Source organism: Psammomys obesus, unplaced genomic scaffold (genome assembly GCF_907164565.1).
Source record: "Psammomys obesus unplaced genomic scaffold, mPsaObe1.curated_primary_1811, whole genome shotgun sequence".
Lineage (NCBI taxonomy): Eukaryota > Metazoa > Chordata > Mammalia > Rodentia > Muridae > Psammomys > Psammomys obesus.
This window is the reverse complement of record NW_026596051.1, coordinates 28,235,356-28,259,307: the sequence shown is the minus strand read 5'-3', so window position 1 is coordinate 28,259,307 and position 23,952 is coordinate 28,235,356. Positions and strand designations below refer to the sequence as shown.

General features: G+C 38.1%; 2 protein-coding genes across 4 annotated transcripts in view; one reads left to right on the top strand and one right to left on the bottom strand.

Annotated features, from left to right (window-relative positions):
• Positions 1-9,310, top strand: part of Lcorl (ligand dependent nuclear receptor corepressor like) — a 154,853-nt gene extending 145,543 nt beyond the window's left edge. For all 3 annotated transcript variants that reach the window (XM_055624221.1, XM_055624224.1, XM_055624222.1), the window contains one exon: positions 9,034-9,310. In XM_055624221.1, coding sequence (XP_055480196.1) covers positions 9,034-9,208 — 175 coding nt within the window. In that variant the 3' untranslated portion in view covers positions 9,209-9,310. The remainder of the gene's footprint in view (positions 1-9,033) is intronic.
• Positions 9,311-9,516: 206 nt separating this feature from the next.
• The window catches only part of Ncapg (non-SMC condensin I complex subunit G), a 47,572-nt gene continuing 33,136 nt past the window's right edge, over positions 9,517-23,952 (bottom strand). Inside the window, exons 14-20 of the mRNA XM_055624089.1 lie at positions 18,274-18,455; positions 17,709-17,883; positions 15,720-15,881; positions 15,330-15,465; positions 14,915-14,989; positions 12,387-12,456; positions 9,517-11,466 (exon numbers count right to left, since the gene is read on the bottom strand). Coding sequence (XP_055480064.1) covers positions 11,343-11,466; positions 12,387-12,456; positions 14,915-14,989; positions 15,330-15,465; positions 15,720-15,881; positions 17,709-17,883; positions 18,274-18,455 — 924 coding nt within the window. The 3' untranslated portion in view covers positions 9,517-11,342. The remainder of the gene's footprint in view (positions 11,467-12,386; positions 12,457-14,914; positions 14,990-15,329; positions 15,466-15,719; positions 15,882-17,708; positions 17,884-18,273; positions 18,456-23,952) is intronic.

Below are 23,952 nucleotides of genomic sequence, written 5' to 3'. Positions count from 1 at the left end.
AAGGTGACACTTCATGAAATACCATGATTGGAAAACTCTGCATTTGAGCAGTCTGAACACTCATGAAGACTCTTAGAAGACCCTAATAGGTGGGACTGATCTATGTCTTCATAATTTTGTATCTGGTCCTTTTCACAGCCTTGGGAAACATTTTTGCCCTGCTCTCCACATCAGCATTTGTCTAAACACCTCGGAGGCCGAATTAAAATTCTGGGGTATTCACAACTAATTTGCTCATTCCTGCTCCCCAAAACTTTCTCTCAGCAACTCTCAACTGGCTACATTATTCTCAAATATATCCAATGCCTCCTGGGTTCCTCTCCCAATCAAGAACCCTGGAAGTCTGCCAGGTGTGAAGCCAGTTGTAGGGCTTTTGTCTTCATACAGGAATCAGTCATCTTGCCCTGCACTATTTCAAAGCAAAAAGGCAAATCTGGTTTGTATTACTTTACTGCGGCCAAAGCAGATATCCCAAATTTATTCTTTCAATATACATTTGTCCAGTTTTTATGTGCTCGCTGCTGGAAAGAAATGCTAAACAAAACAGCAAGGATCTCTACTCTCCTCACTTCGTGTATTCATGAAAGAGAAAAAAAAAATAGAGCCATGAAGCAGTGGTAAGCTGTACTGGAGATGCTGAACATGAATGAACTTCGCAGGGAGCAACTCTGCATTGAAGGAAAGGAAAATCATTTTGACACTGTGGGTTAAGATAGCACTTATAAAACATGGATGAGGACCTTGAAGGAGAACTTGTACAGTGAGAAGAAAAGAATGCCTGGAATTCACCTCTAAGAAATCCCAACCTTTATTTTCCAGACAAGGTGACTTGCAGTGGGAAAGGCAGCCAAGTAATGTGTCTGGTCTCAAAGGCCTAAAACTGTTTCAAAAAAGAAGATGGGGTAGCTTAGTCAGCTTGCATTGACATAAATAACACAAACTTACAACTTAAACAGCAATTTGTTTTCAGTTCTGGAGACTGAGATGCCGAAAAGGGCCAGCAGGATTTACTTTGTGGTGACTTTTTGTGGCTTACAGGATAGCAGCCTTCCCACTGTGCTCTTACATTGCAAAATCAACCCTGGTATCTCTTCTTCAAAGGAAGAAACCTGTCTACTCTGTACAACTCAGATGTATCTTAATTACTTTCCTAAGGCTCTGTCCCTTAAGTGGAGACATAACAGGGCCCAACCCTTGAATGGTGCTAAGGACACAAGTTGAGACCTAAAGATGGACTCTTTAATATGATGGTCAGAGGTGACTTGAGAAGTACTATTTTCATGGAGTGAAAGTACTAGAAGCCGGTTGGGTTTAATTTACTGAAGATATAAAGAGATGGTGATACTAATTACAGGATTATTTATTTAAGGCACTTAGGTCTAAAGGGTTAAGGAGGAACATGAATTATGGTAAATTCTTGTTCAAGGTTAAAATTGCACTGATTCAAACCATTATAGTGAGGATCCAATTAAAAAAAAAGATTGCCTTTTATGAAATACTCAAGAGCACTAATATGCCCTCCCCACTAACACCCAAACCTAAGTATTTACTTTACTCATGAGTCTAGTTGGCAAATACAGCTCCAATATTGATTTTGGATTTACTCCATTACCATCTCACTGTTACCTGGCTTATCTCTAGTCCATGAGAATTTCTCCCCCTTCTAGTTCATTTGCCTATCAGTTGCCATCAAAACTGCCAGCAAAACACTTGACAGTAATCACACTAATGATTGATTATAGGGCAAAAGGGTAAATTAGGAACAGGCAAAGAAAACTGAACTATGGAGCCATTCGGTTTGTCATAAGAGAATATTAGGATAAAACTCCTGAGAAAACAAAAGAACAAAATGCAAAAACATGGCAAAACCTCAAGCTAATATGATTTTAAACCCCAAACTTTTTATTCCCAGATCCTCTTTAACACATCAAGTCTAACTTGTCCTAGCTATCTAATGCTAGGTATGGAGCCATCTACTAGAAAGCACAGCTGATCAGGAGCCACACCTTTAAAGAAACTTCCCTCAGAAGCCATCCACTGTCCATCGGTCCTCAGGTGTAGAGATTCTCAAACCCCTTAGCCCTCCAAGGTACATGTTGACAGCCTTGATCTTATATGGGAAAACACAGCTGCTAAAAGTTAATGAGTGCTATAGTCTTGTCATGTCCAAAAGACACTATTTGACTCTGATCCTCCACTACCTCTGGCTTAAAACCCTTCTCTCTCCACTTTCATGATGCCCACTGAGCCTGCAGAGGTAAGTGGTGATACAGGTGTAGCATCTGTGGCTCAACACTCAACAGACAGGTATTCTCTGCAGTTTAACTAGTTACAGGGTTCTGTGTTAATCACTATCCACTGCACAGAAACTTCTCTGATGTGGTCTGAGAGCTGCATTAATCAAAGGGTATGGATGTTGGAACATAAGAGATAAAAATTTAGAGGGCAGTTTTATACTATATCCATTTACCAGAACAATTATTAGATTTATTCCACAGGTCCTGTGAGCTACCTAACCATGGGTTCTTGACAATTTACAGTAACAGGCATGTTTCTTCCTACGGATCAAGCCTTAAATTCAATCAGCAAGATCCACAGCATATGTGCCATTGCATCCATGTGCAAATCCTACCACACCAGTCATTATTGTTACTTTACAGGGTTCACAGTTGGGTAAAACTGTTGATAACTACCTCCCCCATGATTTACATAGTAATTCCATTCTAGGAAGCAAGGAGGAAGCTTCCTAGTCAGTACCAAGGTGATTTCTCCAGGCCCTGTGGCCAGTGAGTGGTGTTTGCAGCAATTTGGTCTTCCCATCAAGTTCGGGTGGGCAACCAAAAGCAATGACAATACACTACATAGTTTCGGGGAAGAGGTTATTGTCAAAGACACCAGGTCTTAGCAACACCTTGAGGGGGAGCATCCCACACCTGGCGCAAGACTTTTTATTTGGCAGTCCATGGCTTCTAGGAAGAACATATCCCTCCATGTAGGTACCACAAATTACACTTAGGTGTGTGTGTGCTTATAAAATAATAGCTTTCCAGTGTTTCTGACATCGTTAGTAGTACTTATCCTCTCCCTACCAACACATCTAACCTACCCTCCTTACTCCTTTTTCCATCTTTTGATAACACCTGTGTTCTACTAGGTGACATTCTTTATGACCCTTCTACTCATCCCAATAATCTTTCTAGTTTCTCCAGTCCTACAGGTACTCTGACTTAAATACACAAATCCAAAAATTTGACAATAAGATAGATCCACACTGGGTCTATTACTTCAATTTGCAGAACAGAAGACTGGTACTTTATTTCTAGATTTCTTGTGAATTTCTATGCCACAATTTAACACACTTTGACATATACCAGTTATTAAACACATACACCGTATACTAACTAATATGACGGGCTTCATGCCATCTTTATATTTAAAGTTTTTAATATGATCTTTCTAAAACTTGCTGAAATATATCATAAACTAAGATTCTTGATTTTGTATTTCAGTAACACTACTTCAAGGTGGGTATTTTGTAAAGAAATGGTGTCTCTACTTGGCTCATAATTATGAAGATTATGAACATGGTACTAACATGCACATCAGAGAGGGAAGAAGAGAGGAGAGAAAACAGACACTGAGACCACAATGCCTGATCTTTTAAAACAGCTAATCTTGCCTCCTACATCGCCCTATGCACTACACAAGATAAAGTATTACTCTTTTCAGGAAAGCAGTCATGACTTTCACCTCGCACTAGCCCCTTCCTCCTAGAAATCCTGTCATCTTTTAAAACTGTTAGACATGAGACCAAGCACACATAAACAAATTCTGTATCAAGTATTGTACTCCACAATTATTAAACTTCAAAGTCTTTGCTCTTAACTAGCATGTTTTCCTGTTCTTCCAAATAATCACATCAATGATTACAACAAGTCAAAAATAAATGTAAAATGTTCTGCCTTAACTACCTATACTTAGTGCCATTTCATTGGAAATTTGTACTTGAAATTAGGGCATTAAAAAAAGAAAACCAATATTTTTTTTCAATTTGCCAATCAACCAAGAGACTATACTCAAATTAGTGTTCATAGTCACACTGGCAGTCCTGTTTAGCTTAGATCTTGTGTCACTCTTGCATTTGATTCCTCTATGGCCTCATTGTATTCCCATTCCACACAAGTTAAGCCTTCTTACCTAAAGACATAACAGAAACAGATCACATGAGTCTACCATATTTTACCATCAGTGAAAACACTTCCATCCTTTGATTTTTAACAGGAGGAAAATTAGCTCATTTATTGAGGAACTGTACTATATATATATACAGTACAGTGGCTGAGAAATTTTACATCACTCTGTGCTTCACATAAATACACTTAATCATCTCATTATCATTAAATGGAAAGATGAAAGAACGTGCACTCAGCTAAGTGTGGAATCAGCTCTCTACTATAAATTCAGATCTTCATCCTCCAAGATGTATTTCAAGTCTGCTGGCATTAGGTTCTCTAGTCCTTACTAACATAGTGCATAATTTTGTTTTTGTTTTTTTGTTTTGGTAATTCATGAATACCTTCTCTCCCTGTGTCCTTACAAAGCTCTGAAGGCAGACACCACATATTTGATATTCCTAATATACCAGACAGATCTTGATTAGGTTTTGTAGTCACCCTATAGACTTTGGCTAGTGAACATGTACTGGCTCCTCATGGAATAGAAAAGCTTTGTTTTGTAGTAACTACCGAAATCATACTCCAGCACAACAAAAATAATTCACTTGATTAACTACACATCTTGACAACTTTATATTTGGATAGATTCATGGAGACATTAAGCTATACACTCAGGCTTGACCATATTAACTATTTGGTATATCTGTAACATTTTTAGAACAAGGTAATCTTTCAACTGTCCAGAATTCAACTGTCCAGGTCAAATTTGATGGTGTCAGGCACATTACAGTTACTGCACAACCCAAAGCCTGTACAAAAATCCAGCTTTTCTGTGTATACAATGACCTCTCACTCCCTTTGAAGAGACAGACATGGATCCCATGTCTGTCTATGCCATAAGATTTTTCCTACTTTGCAGAGTATGAATCAAGCTTTTTTATTTACCTGCTGCTACAAGGAGGCTTCATGTATTCAACATGGTTCTCATATGGGGCTATTGCAGTCTAATAAACCTGTATCTCACATTCTTGTGAGAAATAAATAGTGGCTATTAACACAAGTCATGGCAGAATTATAATATAGCAGATAAGGATTAGTGTATGGTGACTAGAACAGAATGAGGAAATAGAGAAAAGACTTCATACACAACCAGCCTGGCCTGTAGCAACTCTTCTATAAATAATCTTTGCAGATTTAACGACCACATCAAAATTTACTGTTTCTTTATATGTTGGCTAGCTATAACAATAGCTTTGTATGTATGTATGTAAGTATATATATACATATCTGTAACACTGCAGTTTACTCTCTGTGACACCTCGGCTCTAGTAATGAGCAAGCCTAAATTAATTTAAAGTTAGATATATTAAATTTTCTTTATCCTTAGAATTATCGAAAATAATTAAAGCAGTGACACTCAATAAAACAATTACAAATGCACATTTATACGCTATAAACTGTCTTAGGACCCATGAGATTACTAATACTGAAGCAGCTTGAGATGTCTAGGTAACCACTTTAGAGTCCCTGTGTCTTGGTCAACCCCAGCCTTCATTTAGGATCCTGCATTGATAGAAGAAACCTGAATTAGGATAAGTAACTTCTCCAGCTTCTTCCTTTGACTGGAATATTTGGTGCTACACATTTTAACTGATATACAGCTCCATATTTTTAAAGCATTTTAAGTTGCTCCCTTAAGTTGATAAAGTGTCAACTTTTTCATACAAATAAAATGACTGAAGGATAATTTGCCTTTATAAGGCCAAGGTTTTACAATTAACATTTTCACTACTTTTTAGTAGTTTTAAGTATATATGTGAATTAAACATATTAGTAATAATAATAGTTTACTTCTTGTATTTTCTTCACATAGTTTTGTGCACCCTTTCTCATCTCTGTTGTAATAATACTCTAGAAAATCAACTTCAAAAATTTTCAAAAGTACTGAAAAGAATAATGTAGTTATGAAAATATTACTGTCCTCAGATAAATACATCACTGTCAAAAAAAAAAGTGAAACAAACTTATTTATGACCATAACTTGTTTTCAACATTATACTTGGTATGTTTAGCTGCCAGCCCATTTTCATTGATACATTTTTATAGCTTACCTTAAATTCTCAGGAAGATGTATATTAAATACTAGCTTTAAAATTACTATTAGTTCACTCACTGGCACTTGTTATTCAGTCACATGGATCACTTGCCAAACATGTGATGTCTTAGGTTCAATCCCCACCCAGTACCACAAATCGTCTAATTAAATAGAAGTGGTTTTGTAGCTAGAGAGATGGTTCAACAGTTAAGGGCACATATTACTCTAACAGAGGACGCAAATTTAAGTTCTACATGCAAGTCAGGCAGCTCACAAAGGCCTATTCCAGAGGATCTGATAAGGAAATGAAAGAACTGCCCTGACACACGCAGACTCAACCCAAAACACATATACACATATAAACAAAATACAATTACAGGTAATAAAAATACCATTTTGTTTCTTAAAATTAGTAGCACTAAAAAAAAAACAAAAACAAAAAAAAAAAAAAACCATGAAATACCCAAGTACCTCAGTCCATAAATAAGCCAATTTTTTTTTCAAAATTTAACATTTCAGGTAAGTCATTTAGATCTTTTTTTATTATTGTTTATTACAATTTATTCAATTTGTACCCCAGCTGTGGCCCCCTCCCTCATCTCCTCCCAATTCTACCCTCCCTCCCTAGTCTCCCCCTATGCCCCTCCCCTACTCCACTGATACAGGAGTCCTCCTCCCCTTCTGTTTGAACCTAGCCTATCAGGTCTCATCTGGCTGTGTTGTCTTCCTCTGTGGACTGGCAAGGTTAAACCCCAAAGGGTGAAGTGATCAGAGAGCCTGCCACTGAGTTCATGCCAGAGAAAGCACCTGCTCCCCTACTAGGGACCCCACTTGGAGACTGAGTCTATGGACTACATCTGAGCCAGGGTTTTAGGTCCTCTCCATGCACTGTCCCTGGTTAGGGCATCATTCTTTTCAAGGGCCACAGGGCTCAGTTTTCTAGTTTATTTGTTTGTTTGTTTGTTTGTTTGACCCTGCTGGTCTCCTTTTGAAGGTTCTGTCCCCTCCAGGTCTTTCTATCGCCGCCTTTTTTCATAAAATTCCATGCATCCTGCCCAAAGTTTGGCTATGAGTCTCAGCCTCTGCTTTGATACTGTCTGTGGTAGGCTCCTGTCCTGTATATTTTAAATTTGTTTATATTTACTAATTACATCTGCTTTTGCTTGATAAATTTTTATGACTAGCAAGCTAACTTAAGAGTTTGTTCTTTTATCTAATATCTAACTATATAAATTGAAACAATGTATTTAGTAGAAAAGGATTGTGCCTAGAGAAAGAACAAACAAATAAACAAAAAACCCACTCAGACTTCCAGTGTTGTTAAAACATGGTATAACAGATTTGGTTTTCTAAATAGCTATAAACTGAACAGAAGAAATCAGAAATAGGTTACAAGAGTCTGAATGTGCTGCCACCAAACTCTATAAATATTCTCTTTACCATTAGGAAGATTTAAAGATATACAATTGGCAAAGGCTAAAGAGGGATGAAGTCCATCTAAATAACCAGTTCTAATCAAATAAGTTAGTTTTTAATCAAGCTTCTGAACAGAGTGTAATGCCTATGAGTAGGCATTACACATAAAACAAAATAACTTTTCCTCTGGACTCAAGTCTGCATAAGTCTAAGGTGCTCGATTATCCTGGGCATTTTATTATTTCCACTTTTATTGAGCATCTGCCACATATTCAGCATTGCTTTATCTCCAGTGTTAAAGTATGCCAATCTTTAAGATTTTAAAGAGGTGATCATACATGAAACAATAGTGGAGAACCAATAAAAATTTAATCATTCTTACTAAGTACAAAAACAGCTTCTGATATGTGATATTAGGGTAAGGCCCTGAAACATGAAAAGGTCTTGTTCAGCAGAGTGAATGATAACATTTGGGAACAAATGGGACTATGCCCATGAGCATATAAAATAGGACAACAGTCTTCCAAGAACCAGAGGTCATGTATTAAAGGGTAACCACATGAAAGACACCTGACCAACCTAAGTCCAAAACAGACATCAACTCCATTAATGTAAAAAGTGGGGGAGAGGGCAGGAGAAAGGGAGGGAGGGAGGGAGGGAGGGAGGGGGGGAGGGAGGGAGGGAGGGAGGGAGGCTGTAACAGGATACTGAGTATCCTGTAGGTGCTGCCTGTGTTCCTGTGTGAAGCTGGCCACAAGAGAAGATAGAATGGATAGCTCAACACTCCTCTACCAAAACAAGACCTTTTTTTTTTTTTTTTGTCTATTCCTAATGATAATCTGTCTACTAGAAAACTAACAGAGCAAGGGAAGAGGAAAACTTATGTTTTTATTCCACACCAGTTATAGTATGACAGACAGAAATTCAGTTTATCACTGTAAATTACAACCTTGTTTATCTATAAAATTAAAATGATTATTTATTGCATGTGAATGAGCTTAGAACACAATAGGAACAACAAATGTTCATTCTCTTAAAAGTAGCTCTAATGCTAAAGGGTTGAACCTTACCAGTTAAGTTAAATGGCTTTCTTATATAAACTAATGGAATGCAGTGATTGATGTATTGAGGTATGAATGAACACCTCCTGGCATAGGTACACATAGCACAGTTCATCACACTCAGCTCACTAAAGCATCATATAGATAGAAGTAGTACTGTCAGGATGATAAATATTTTGCTTACTTGCTTTAGAGTACAAACAGTATTCCAAAATTATCTACTACAAGGTTGACAATTTGAAATTTAATCTTAAAATGCCTTACACTTTTTTTTTTTTTTTTACAGCATGCTACAAATGAAAACTGATGAGAAAGTGGATTTGTCTGATGGGAACACAGCAAGCTGCCCACTGAGCCCCATTAAGATGTGCCTTAATCATCCTATTGAATGGAATCTAACAGCAGCATCTCTAACAAGCTGTACAGTTCATAACCAAAATCTCAAAAATGAAGAAAAATAGTCTGCAATCCTTGCACTACCTTTATTTTGTATGTCAATATTCTTTCTCATGAAACCAATTGATACTAAAAGATTTCTAGTCCTGTGATTTGTCTTTTTATTAAGTCACTAGCATTAATCATTTTTATTATAATTCTGTTTTTTACTTAAATTACACAAGACCATTGTGGAGTTTTGCAACAAAAGCAGATTTTGATGTTCTCTTTTTATTGGTCAATTTTTTAGCCCTCAGTTTAAATATGTAATTGCCCAGTTCTATTTCTGTGCAGTTTTCACATATAACAAATTATGTAATTTAGAAAGCTAGTATTGTAAAGGTGTGAGATATCGACCTAACCCAAACAGTTGTGTAACAGGTGGATACTAACTACCTCGAAGCAAACTGGGAAAGGCAAGGTATCACTTGGAAGTATATCTCTTCTAAAGTTATATATGTATAGAAAAAAGGCTGATTAGCTTATCAAATAGCATGTTTTCATTCATTAAAATAATTGGGTTATCAGTTCTCTTTCTGTAACTTAAACTTCATCTGTGGGCCATAAGAGCAATGGCACAACTGCATGTTTACTCCTCAGCGAATTTGTGCCTCAATGGTAAATAACAACACTGGTTTAAGTTAACAGTTTTGAATGAAAAAAAAAAAATGGTAACTGTTTTTATACCTGTTGGTTTTATTGTATCTTAGGAGTTTGCTCCAAAGCTTACAGGGGTATCCTAAAGAAGCAGGATGATATTCCTTACTAAGGCCAGCCACAGCCATTGTCTAAAATCTAAGTAGTAAGACTACTACTAATGGTTTTATACTTAAAAGTTGGTTTTCCTATGACAGAGAAAAGCAAGCTGTGGTACAGTGGCTACATGAGCATAGCTTCTTTCCTTCTGGATACTCTGCATATGTATAAATGATCACTGTTCATTCCTAAAGGCTTTCCCTTATATCATGTATGTACCATTTTAGCCCTACTTACTTCCTATTCCTGACAAACTTACTTAAAGACAGGAATTTAACAAGAACTATAACAATAAGGAATATGAAGCACAGGAAAAGACACAGAGCCAAGAGATGAAGAACAGTGTTTTTCATTGGTTTATATCATTACCATATCTGCCTTTTCCCTTTCTTTGTAACTCTTGCTTTGTAACTTTGACTCCTTTTCTGAGTTCTATAAAGCACATATGTATATAGAATAGCCTTTTGGTTCTAAAAACCAGCAATATCAATTCACTCCATCTCAGAACATCAGTTGAAATAAACGGCCTCTGGTAAATAAATTTAAAGAAGCACAATTAATAAAAGTGCATTTTTATCCAAAATAAAGCAAAAAGATCATTATCAGGAATAATAAAAGGTGTTTCTTTGGGAATAACAGAAAGAAAATGGACTACTTTTATACAATACAAGTTTGCAAATATTTTTGCTTCATAACAGTGACAGTTTCAAAAGATAACTGAAATTAACAGCAAAGAAATTATGCTCATAAATCAGTACATAAAGATGACTTGTTATAATTTTATTTCCCATTGTTATCATTTATTATTCAAAGTAGAACATATTTTAATGTGCCAAAAACCAATGTACCTTCATGATTAATATGTGTGTACATCTCCCTAATCCAGAAACATTCATAAACAAGTGTTCCTATATGGAAAGACTCAGAAAGAGAAATTACCCATTGAGGTAAAGTTATCCAAATAAATAGTATAGGAATAATGCAATTTTCAAAGCCATTGTTAACTGTAAATAAGGAATGCTTTTGTTCATTATACCAGTCCTCAATGGTAATAAGCACCTTTCTGTATTACTTAAATGTACTTCACCCTTCATTTGTTTGGTGTCTGACATATTCACCTATGTTAGATCTACACTATATAAGCTTCTCAAATACAAACTACTGGGCTAATTATAAATTTTTCCAAAATGTCATTGTTTCATAGGGTTCATCTAGGCAACCTATTTAAAAGCAGGTTCCTAGACCCACCTACCATTCTAATATAAACAAATCTCATCCATGTACCAAAGTCATATGGCATCATTCTATGATTCCAGAAACACAGGAGGCTTTTATGATTTTACTATAATAACTATTAAAACAAAGAAATAAGCACAACTTTAAAGGATTCCATCCTTATCAGCTCTAACTTGGATCTTCATTAAGAAACTGTGCAAGGTTAAGTTTACTTTTCTCTAGCGCCGCTGTTTTGGCTCGTCTGGGTAATCTCATCTTCATTTCCGATGGTGGTTCTGGAGCATCATGATCACTAAACAGATGTTGAAAACATTCACTTAGATATAAGCTTTAAAAAATCAGAATCTGTATAAATAAAATTTTTGGTTTCTGACATTCTAGTAGTGTGTAATTGATAGCCTGAGTCTTTAAACCAAGCTTAAAACTAAAAATCTAAAGCAAAAAACAAAAAACACTAGCTGGCTGGCTGTCCTTCTAAGTAAATCACAGAAAACCTAGCTAATGGGTAATTTTTAATCTACAGGTAAAACCAGTATTATATAGGGAGAGAAGCAAAGCACCAAGCTTTCATAGTGAAACTTACAGTTAAAGAAACACACAGTTACAGGGACCACAACAATTGTCCTAAAGAGGGATTTTGGAATTCAAGTGAAAAAAACAGTACTATGGCCTCTTAATTTAGTAAATTACTAAAACATTATATTAAGTCCCCCAAAGCACTTTAACCAAGGGTTAATCTAAGAAAATATATATGGTCCAATATAAGTGAATAAACAAATTCAAAACAGCTACAAACTTCTGAGGCTCAACCATGGCTTGACAGTGACTGAAAATAAATACTAGTAACACAAACCACTAGTACATTAAAGTTATAAGCAGAATTATAACTGAGAGAATCCAAATGTTATCTAAATCAAGCTAAGAGTCACATATACAAGCTCATGTAAAGAGAATACATGGAAATTGAGAATACATTAAACTACTTCTAAGGCAGTGCCAACTTATTTTTATTAGTGTATTTTATTAAAAATACACAGCACTTCATTAAGTCAAATGTTCTAGTTAGATAATATTAAACAATTTACCAAGGTCACAGATGGCTTTTATCTTATAATATCCCAAGTTTTTCTCATAAAAAATTACAATTTTTTACTATTGAGCAAAGTGAATGTGAATGGCATCTTCTGCATCTTATAGAAATACATGACATACCTTTCAGAGTCAGTCTCAGCATTTTGGAATCTCCTGTTGATCTTAGATGAAACTGGTGCTTTTCTACGTCCTTAAAGACAGTATAATTTATTGGCAGAATTGTTAATGGTTTCATGTTTCTAATCCTTTACTTTCAGCACAACAGTCTTTATCATATTTCCTTATTTCTAGCCACCCTGATGCTGTCAATATACCATGGGGTGGGAGGATGACTAAAATTTACATAATTTTCTTTGTATGAACACTACAAGTATGTGGCAAACTTGCTCACCACATGTGGGGACAAAAACATCTCAGGCTGGGTATGATGGCTCAGGTGGTAAAGTACTGGCTTTGTTAAAGATGAGGACTGGAGTTTAAAAGCCAGAACCCAAATATCAGCCAAGTGTAGTGGCATATGCTTATAATCCCAGCATCGGGAAGGGAGACCAGCAGGTCCGTAAGGCTCTGCCCAGATCCCGTGCTGGCCATCTAGCCTAGCCTACTTGGAGAGCTCCAGAACAGTAAGGAACTCTTGTCTCAAATACAAGTAGACTGTGACTAAGAAGCAGCACCCCAGCTTGTTCCCTAGCCTCCACGTGCACACATGTGCACACATGAATGATCACACACATATAACAATCTTCTCTTACAGCGAGGGTACAGTATATATATAAAAACTAAAAAAAAAAAAAAAAAAGATTACAAAGGCAAGTTAGGTCAATGAACAGTTCCTACGTGGAACTGTATTTTTATTATATATACATTTATCTTTCAAGCACTACATTGCCTAGCTGGACTGGTCTCAAACTGATGGGCTCAAGTTATCCCCACAGACTCTAGAACAGCTGTTATTACAGCCTGACATTGTGCCTGGCTTCAAATTAAACTTAAACAGGAAAATAGTTTGCTTGTAAAATACTTAAACTTACACATAGCAAATTCAAATTTGTTCTTAAATTCAATGTTTATCTACTAGGGTTTATTTATTATATTATATAAGTATATATATTTTACATGACTGGAAAGTAAGGACTAGGGACTGTGCTCAGTGAGTAGTGCTTGTCTAGCAATATAAATCCTGGTGTGATCGATCATATAAAATAGACGTGGTGATACAACACCTATATTCCTAGCCTGTAATCAGAAATTCAAGGTCAAAATAGTGAGTTTGAAGGTAGCCGAGGATATATGAGAACGTATTCTAAAAGATGAGATATAATAAATTTGGCCTGCAATAATCCTCATTTATAAGATATAAAATGTAGCATGTATACATCAAGTTTGGACTATTAAAAAAATGGAGTTCTCATACTTTATTTTGTAACTAAAAGTAATCTGATCAAAATCAAATGTTCATTTAGCAATTTATTTGAAAATTGTATACTCTATTCGTTGTATATTTTTCTCCCTCATGTTTTACTTATTTGCTTTCAATAATGTCTTGATCCCCAAGAAAACATCCAAGAATATGGAACTAATTTGGAACAATATCCAGTAGTTGGTGTTTAAATATCTGGTTTGTTATGAAACACTATTATAGCCAGATTCTATTCTAGAAAAGACTAACTATACTTAGAACAGAGCCATAAAACTATTTTCAATAATTAAAATCATGTTTGGCTCATGGGTGGGACTATTGGTGTTCTTGACGGTAGGTCTGCCTGGTTGTACTTTCTTATTCTTCTGTAATAAGCATGCATTGCTTTTGTAATAAGGAATTAATAAAACAGTTAAAAAGCCCTTGAATTTCAGATGTTTTTCAAAATGGTCCCCTACTAGGGAACATGTATTTATTCTAACAAATACTCTACTGTTGGGTATCCCTTGGGAAACTGAGTTGGAAAAAAAAAAAAAAAGGAATTAGATGGGAGGGGGAGTAAAAGAAAAGCTAAGACTTCTAGGAGGGAAAAAAAAAAATGTTCATTGACACAAAAAATAGTAACACTTCCCCCACCTCCACCACTAATACGGGAGTCTTTACATACCCATGGCTGCCTAAGAACTCAACTCTGTAGACCAAGCTGGCCACAAACTCACAAAGATTTATCTGCTTCTGCCTCCCAAGTGCTGGGATTAGAGGTGTGTTTCCCATATCTCGCAATTTAACCTATTCTTAATTTACCCCCAAAGAGCCCTGTATTCACACACACACTTTTTTGTTATTGTTTTGTTTGTTTTTCAAAGCAGGGTTTTCCTGTGTAGCCTTGGCTGTCCTGGTCTTGCTTTGTAGACCAGGCTGGCCTCGAATACACAGAGATCCTCCAGTCCCTGTCTCCCAAAGTTCTGGAATTACAGGAGTGCATGACTGCCCTCAAATCTTTTGTGTATTTTTAATTCAAAAGCATATGGAGCAACAATGATCTTACAATCTTCAGAAGAAGCAAGAATTCCCATCAACTAAATAAAGAAAATTAAGAAAATAAAGAAAATACCTAAGACAGTCAAAAATTTTTATTCCTAAGAAACTAATGATAAGGAAGCTTGCAAAGCTAGTATTTTAACTTGAAAAGAGTTGTACTTTAAAATGCAGTCAATCTACACATTACCTCTGTTAGTCTTTCTTTGTGTAGATTTTGATGCTTGACTTCCTTTTACATCCCTCAGAGGAGTCACATATGCCTCTTTACATGCAGCCATATAAAAATACAAACAAAAGAAAATCTTTTTTAAAAGTGATCTTTTTATCTTTCAGAAAACAGTCCTATTACATATTATAACGTATATTAGGCTATAATAAATCACCATTCCAAAAGTGTGACTACTACAAAATGAAGGTCCTGGCAAGATGGTTAGTATAAGAAATGTACCCAAATAAATTGAAAGGTACAATAAACACATGAATAGCTTTTCCCAAGATTAGTAAGAAACATATTTTTGTTCATTTCTGCAATTTACTCAAAAAAAAATCTCAAAAAAATGAAAAATATAATTTTATAGATATTCAAGTCAGTATGTAATTACCATTTTCATTCTGAAGAACATCTGTAGTTGTGTTGACATCCTGTGCTACCACAGCTTGGTCTAATTCTTTATTTCCTTTTCCTAACTGAATCTTGATCTTCTCCAAAGCTCTGAGACATGTCCTGTCTGTTACTTGCTGTGGGGTAAGGGGTACGGGAGGTAGGATAGGGGTGGAGGATGTAAAATAAGTTATCCGATCTTTCACAAGTTATATGCCAATATCAAGGAGTTTGAAAACACCCTTAAATTATATAAAATCCATGATGGAAACAGTTATTTCAGATGGACATGCAGAATACACAATAACAGATCTTACTTAATACATCTATGTAAATTCCACCTTGATAAATATGAACACAAAGTACTTAAGAGTATTAAAAACTGCTTTACCTCCAGAATCTCATCTAGTAGAAGGAGGAGATCTTTTGTAACATTGCTACTGAGTTCTACAGAACTCAAAGCTTTTGTATAAACCCGATTTTCTGGTGAGCATGGACTTGTTAAGATCTCATTACAAATTTTGATAGCCAAGTTGTCATGCACAGTCAAGGCCTAAAAAAATTAAAAAGAAAAAGCTCTATAAAATGAAAATGTTTTCATTACACAGTTTTATATATCAAACAATAAGTATTTCTAGCTATCCTGCAAAAGTCTCATCTACATAATATCTAAATCTAAATTTACATTTCCCTGCCTCCAAAAGAAGCTCCTTCCTTCATTACAAGGAGCAGATCCACCCCCTTTAGGATTAAAGTATCACCCAGTTGTTGAAATGATCCAGGCTGATGAAAGTGGTCCTTTTCCAAACTCACACTACTCCCCCTAAAGGTGAGTCCACATCAAGTGATTAGCCAACCCATGCACAGATACCACAATGCAGCTTACAATTAAAACAACAAATATATCAGTTCTGGAACTCCTTGTACAATCAACTGAAACTCCTATTTACATGCCAGTTCAATATTGCCCAAACCCTAGCCAACTTTTCTCATTCTCACAAGATTTCTATGAAGTTTATTATTACTCACTTAATACTGTAGACATTTCTTGAATTTTACCATCTTTTCTGCTCTTCCAGCTTTCTCCAAATCTTCTCACCACTTAACTTTATCTGGCCTTCAGTAACCAATAAATGAGTCTTCTTGGTAAGGTCTCATCCTTTAACCCTTTAATACTAAGTCCTACATACACACTGCAAATAGGGCCAACTCCACCAGCCTTTACATAATCATCTATACTTATTATCTTTATACAAACATCTTTCCTTTCTACTCAAACCCCTTCTTAAACCCCAGCCAGGGCCAAATAAACTTTTAAAACTCAACTGAGAATACAACCAGGACTAATGGCACACACCTATAATCCTAGCTATTTGGGATTCTGAGGCAGCAGAACTGTAAATTCAAGGTGTGCCTGAGCACCCTGTCTCAAAATAATAAGTAAAAAGAGGGCTGGGGATATAGTTCAGCAGTAAAACAGTTGTCTAGATCCTGTAAGACTGAAGGCTAAATTCCCAGTAATGCGAATAAAACTAATGATAAATTCATTGTTCCTATAATGAATTTTATACCTTTCTGAAGTTCAAAAGCATTTGATGGCTAATCACTGTTCCTTAACACATTTTGCTGAAATCCTTTGTAATATAACCTTCCCAATAACAAAAAATGTTGCAAGTCAAGCAAAGTATTCACTAAATAGCAAATAAACATACAAACAGAACAAAACTGTCAACTTGCAATTAGAATCTGCAATCATTAGCACATCCAATTTCTAAGTGTTCAACCAAATGTCACTAAAGAATTTTATAATCCAGTTTAATTATAATGTATAGATGAGTTTGCAGTTAACATGTGTTTCACTTAAGAGCAAAAGTAAGCTTGAGATAAACTCCTGCCTTTAAATTGTTCTTCTCTATATTTACAACATAACAAGCAAAGCCAACAGTTGCAGATGTAGTGAGTCAGAGATAACAAGGTCATTTCTTCAGTGATTACCTAATTTCTAGGTTGCAAAACATTTTCAGTGATTACTTCTATTTTTATGATTTCTCTATAATTCCCCAGATATCACACACCCTAGAACTTTTTTAGTTGTTGTTTTTTCAAGACAGGGTTTCTCTGTGTAGCTTTCGCTGTCCTGGACTCACTTTGTAGACTAGGCTGGCCTCAAACACAGAGATCCGCCTAAATCTGCCTCCCTGTGTGATGAGCTTACAGGCATGTGCCACCATGCTCGGCTGGAACTGTTTTATATGCCAGAAAAATAAAAAGTCCAAAATATAAATGTACTTCATCATGATTTCAAAGAACCCATGATCCTTTAATCAAAAAAATGATCTTCATCCAGTTATATTTGCTACACACCAGTTATCATACATACCTGATAATCTTGGGAAATCTTTGCCTGAGGATTTAATCCACTGGGTCTTGTCAGATCAACAAGCAACTCAGCAACATTTGTGATATCTACTTCAGCTAAAGGAGATGACGCTGGGGCATTGGCCAGTGTTTGCAGAGTTGGAATGAAGGCTTCTTCAAAGCACTCCTGATTAGTCCTATTTAAAACCAATTTTAACTTTCAGTACAAGCCCATGGACATCTGCCCTTTAGACTTCAGATCCCACTAACCTCTTTGGCTATCCCAACTTCAAGCTGCTGAATAACATGATTTTGACCAAAAGAAGAAACCAAAAACTCCATTAAGCATGTTGCAAAACATTATTTGAGAGAAAAGTTTCATTTTTAAATACACACAAACTGTATTTATTGAAGATAAAGTATATGTTTTTATATACTTTGTACATGCAGGAAAGAGATAAAAAAAAATTCTGGATATATCAAACACCCACTGAAAGGTCTACCAAAACCAAAATGACATAGATATATAATTAACATGGGGGGAGTTGACTGTGACCTCAAATAAGATTTCATCAGTGACTCAATACCTGCTTGCATAAGCAAACGTGGGGAAAAACACGCCTAGGCAATGTCGCAGTCGAACATCCTCTTCACTCACAGGATTATACCACAACAAAATAAGACGAGAAAGAATCCTGCTGCTGACCAAAAGCCCAGAGAACATCAGCTTTGCTAATCCTTCTGCAGCTGCTATCCTGAGTTCAGATACCTAGTAAAAATGACATTCATCACAAAGGTTTTATCTCATTTCATTTTAAGCTTATGTGTGATATTTTAACATAACTACACAAAAATCATTATTTTTATTATAAATTTAATGAAAGAAGAATCACTGCAGTTCTTAAGCTAGCCTTGGCTAGCTGGACTACAGAATGAGACTGTCTCAAAAATCAGAATTAAAATAATACTCATGGCTCAGCAATTAAGAAGACTGTCTAGGATGGATCCAAGATGGCGGCGATCAACGCGCACCGTTTCCAGAGGCAGAGGATTTGAAATGCTGAAATTGGTGAGTGGAGGGGCAACTGAAATTGGAAAATGGACATTGTGGCTGAAGGAGGGGGGACACCACAGGAGCAGAGTGTGAACGGAGAGGGGCACTTTCCTTCTTCTGGCCTCCCTCCCCTCGCAGGAGCCAAGCCATAGCACCAGTGGCACAGATCTTGCTACCTGAGAACCCATACAGCAGAGGCAGGGATACTAGCACCGCAGCCTCAGCAGCCAGCATCACCCGCGTCCCGAGCACAAGATCCACAGAATAATCCTGCCTGAGTCCCTCACCTGCAAGCAGCCGGCCTTACCAACTCCACAGAGCCTGACTGTACAAGCCTCTCAAGCCTCAGTGGCTGTGCAGCCACCAAAGTCCAGGAGGACCTGCAAAACTGACCAGGTGCACCAAGCGCCGATCCACAGTAGTGGCTACACAAGACTTCCCGGCAGACACCTAGACACCCCAGTTCTGCAGCCACAACTGAATTACCCGGTACAGCGGCTGCAACACCACTGAGCTGTCTGAGCACACATTTGGCTCAGCAGGTCCAAAACTGCCAGTAGTTTTGGAACCCCTGTGCATTACAATTTGACCGGCTACAGTGAGTGCACCCCAAGTGCCCGCAGAGCCTCAGATCCAGGGTGCTTCTAAGCTAGCAGCCAGACATTAGAAATCTCCCACCCACATATCCACTGTGAGAAACAGGGTTTCTTGGGACAAGGAAGCCCTGGCTCTGTGGAGCTACCAGCGGAGTTTAGGCAAATAACTCCTGGATCTCAGTGAGAGACTATTACCAGTGCCCATGGCCACTGACGTACTCAGGGAAGTTGCAGACACGATCTTCACCAGTGCTTACGATAACGCCCGCGACCTCTTCCTGACCACAAGGCAGGTGCCCCTCCCTCACACTGAAGGCCTCTACAGTCTCAAGGCAATCTTCCACAGACACGCACACGCTCATCTGTATTTGTCCTTCTGTGCCCACGTACTTTCCTCCCACAGGGACAGCTGAAGCAACACACACGTTGAAACCATTGGACCTCTCTCATCTCCCTGAAGAATTCTCCAGACGCCAGAGAAAGACGGTACTAATCTGAACTGCAGAACCCAATAACAAAGTGTGAAGGTTACGTACGGTTAAGCAAATGGCCAGAGGTAGGCAAAAGAACATACCCAACAAAAATCAGGAAATCATGGCTTCACTGAGAACTCCCAAAATCAATGGATACTTCAATTCATCAGAAAAACAGGAAAATTACCTTAAAGATATGCTTATCCAGTTATTAGTCACATAAAGAGGAAACAAACAAATCTCTCAAAGAAATAGCCAAGCAAATGCAGACAGATAAAGAGGAAACGAGCAAATCTCTCAAAGAATTCACCTCCAAGGTGGAGGCAAAGAAAGAGAACTGAACAAAGTTCTCAAAGAAACACAAGCAAAAATAGCCAAACAAATAGAGGGACAAGTAGAGGTAAAATTAGTAACATATAGAGAAGAAACAAACAAAAAGATAGAGGCCATCATATAGAGACAGGAAACCACATTCAAACAGAAGAAAGAAGTGGTACAAGACATGAAAACAGAATTAGACTCAATAAAGAAAACACAAACAGAGAAAACCCTGGAGCTGGAGAACTTAGAGAAAAGATCAGGAACCACAAAAGTAAGCATCACCAACAGAATACAAAAGATAGAAGAGAGAATCTCTGGTGCTGAAGATACGCTTGCAGAAATTGATATTTCTCTCAAAGGAAAAGTAAAATCGGAAAAGTCCCAAACACAAAACATTTAAGAAATCAAGGACGCCATGAAAAGGTGAAATCTACAAATAATAGAAATTGATGAAAAAGAAGATTCCAGGCTCCAAGGTTCAGAAAATATCTTCAATAAAATCATAGAAAAAAAATTTCTACAACTTTAAGAAAGAGATGTCCATAAACATCCAAGAGGCCTACAGAACACCAAATAGACTAGACCAGAAAAGAAAATCCTCATGTCAAACACTAAGTATACAGAACATCATTGTCGAAACACTAAATATACAGAACAAAGAAAAGATATTAAAAGCAGCAAGGGAAAAAGGCCAAGGAACATGTAAGTTAGACCTATCAGAATCACACTGGACTTCTCATCAGAAACTATGAAAGCCAGAAGCGCCTGGGCAGGGGTCATGCAGACTATAAGGGACCACAGATGCCAACCTAGACTACTATACCCTGCAAAGCTTTCAATCACATAGATGGAGAAAACAAAATATTCCATGATAAAACTAAATTTAAGCAATTTCTACACAGCAAACCAGCCCTACAGAAGATAGTAGAAGGAAATCCAATCCAACGAAAACAACTATACCCAAGAAAACATAGGATAATTTCACTATAAAAATTAAAAGAAAACAAGCAATGAATCACAGTAAGACCACCAACTCCACAATAAAATGAATTAACGTTCATTGGTCACTATTATCTATCAACATCAATGGACTCAACTCACCAATAATAAGACACAGACTAACAGAATGGGTGCAGAAACAGGATCCAACATTCTGCTGCATCCAAGAAATGCACCTTTGCAACAAAAATAAACACTACCTCAGAGTAAAGGGCTGGAAAAATGTTTTTCAAGCAAATGGACCCAGAAAACAAGCTAGGGTAGCTATCCTAATATGTAATAAAATAGACTTTCAACAAAACCTAGTTAAAAAAAGGTGAGGAGAGGCGGGGCAAGATGGCAGCGCCGGGAGGACTCTCATTCTGAGGAGCAGCACAGCAGGATTGGCACAGTGACCAGCAATCAGAACTCGCGGCCATAAAACACAAGTGGTTGTGTTTCTCAGGTGAGAGGATACCCCATGGTCGGGGATTCGATCAGCTTTAACTCACCCGGCTAAACCGCGGAAGAGATCCCCGTTTTGCCAGGCGCTTGGTCGCCAGCCCAGAGCTACCCGCCAGCGCGATCTGGTCACGGTCCCAGACTGAACTGTGGGCCCACAACACCATAGACTGGATTTCCCAGTCGAGAGATAACCCCACAGAGCAGGAAACAATTGGGACAGACCCCAGGTTACCCAGACATCCCCTGGAAAAGACTCGGGTTCCGCGGGTGCCCCAGGAGCCAGCCCGGACCCAGAGCCGGGAGGGACAAAGGCGCCTGCCTGCACAGAGCCCTACCTGCGCGCGTGATTTGCCGCCTCAGATAGAACTGTGGGCACCAGGGCAACAGGGCACCAGACTGCGTGTCTCTGGCAGGAGGAAACCCCCAGCGGAGGGGGTCAGCAGCTCTAACGCTTAGGACACCCAGCACCAAAACACTTCCTGGACTCACGCAGACTCTAGTGCAGGCAGAAGTGCTGTGCTCTGCCGCCATTGTTGCGTTCCCCTGGGGCACTGGGACACACAGCTGCATCCTCGGACCTGCAGGAGCCGAAGAGCCATTACAGCAGCCCTCAGATACTGTGCCAGGGATCGGCCAGTTGTCCCTGGCTGGACTGCCAAAACTGTAGGAATCCCTGATCCTTCAGGGGGGCTGCACCCACAGCGTCTGGACCAGCGTGGTGCCTACAGCCTCCATCCCCGACAGAGACACACAACTTCTGGTCCAGAGTGAGGCACCCAGCCTCCAGACCAGAGCAGCGCCCCCAGGCGCCAACTCAACCTAGGTGCACATTCTCCAGGTCCAGAGCAGAGCAATCAGCCTTTGGCCCAGAGACTTGCTGAGTGCACCTCCCACTTTCTCAGACAGAACTGTGCGCCCCAGGATAACAGACTGAGTTTCCCTGTTGGGAGAAAACCCCATAGCTAGGGAATCAGCAGTTTCTTCAAGAGGACTGTACATGGAAATTTAGTGAGCAGCAGCACACTAAATTTATAACAAGAAACCCAGCAGTGGGGTAGCTGTCTTGAGAAATTTTATGGGTAAGAGGAGATCCCCCCCTGCCTAACATAGACCACAGCTACTACTCAGGGCTATAAACCTGAGGTGAGCAGTGGCAACTCCGGAGAAACACTGGCCATACAGTGACCATAACCAAAAAGCAGAGAAGGACTCCTTCAGGAAAAATCATCTTCCGGCCAAGGGGATACTCCCTACCTCAGGACTCCAGGAAGCACAGAAACTAACAGCCAACACCTAAATCAGCCCAATGGGTAGAGGTCAGCGTAAAGGCTCAACCAACAAAAGACAGAGCAATATGGCATCTCCAGAACCCAGCCATCCAGGGGCGAACAGCCCTGAACAACCCAGCATAATAGAAAATCAAGAAGATGACCTTACATCTATGTTGATGAAGAGAATAATAGAGGAAACAGATAAAATACGTAAAGAATTAGAGGAAGATAAAACCAAACAGATCATGGCTATCCGTAAAGAAATGGAGGAAGATAAAGACAAGCAAATTAGGGCCATCCGTGAAGAAATACGGGAAGATGCAGCCAAACAGCTTGTGGCCTTCAGAGAAGAAATAATTAAATCACTGAAAGAAATCAAAGAGACAGAGTTGAAGGAACTAAAAGAAAAAGAGGAAAATACAAGCAGACAGGTGAAGGAAGTAAACAAAACAACTCAAGACCTGAAGATAGAACTAGAAAAATTAAAGAAAACACAAATGGAGGAAATAATGGAGAGGAAAAATTTAGGGAAGAAAACAGGAACTACAGAGGTAAGCATAACCAACAGAATACAAGAAATGGAAGAAAGAATCTCAGGTGTAGAAGATACAATGGAAGAAATCGATGTATCTGTCAAAGAAAATGTTAAATCCAAAAAATTCCTGACACAGACCGTCCAAGAAATCCAAGACAATATGAAAAGACAAAACCTAAGAATAATAGGAATAGAGGAAAAAGAAGACTCCCTTCTCCAAGGCCCAGAAAATATTTTCAACAAAATCATTGAAGAAAATTTCCCCAAGTTAAAGGAGAAGCCAATAAGGATACATGAGGCCTACAGAACACCCAACAAATTTGACCAGAAAAGAAAATCCTCCCTCCACATAATAATCAAAACAGGAAGTACACAGAACAAAGAAAAAATACTAAAAGCTGCAAGGGAAAAAGGCCAAGTAACATATAATGGCAAACCCATTAGAATCACACCTGACTTTTCAACAGAAACTATGAAAGCCAGAAGGGCCTGGACAGATATCATGCAGACCCTAAGAGAACACAGATGTCAACCCAGGCTACTATACCCTGCAAAACTCTCAGTCCTCATAGA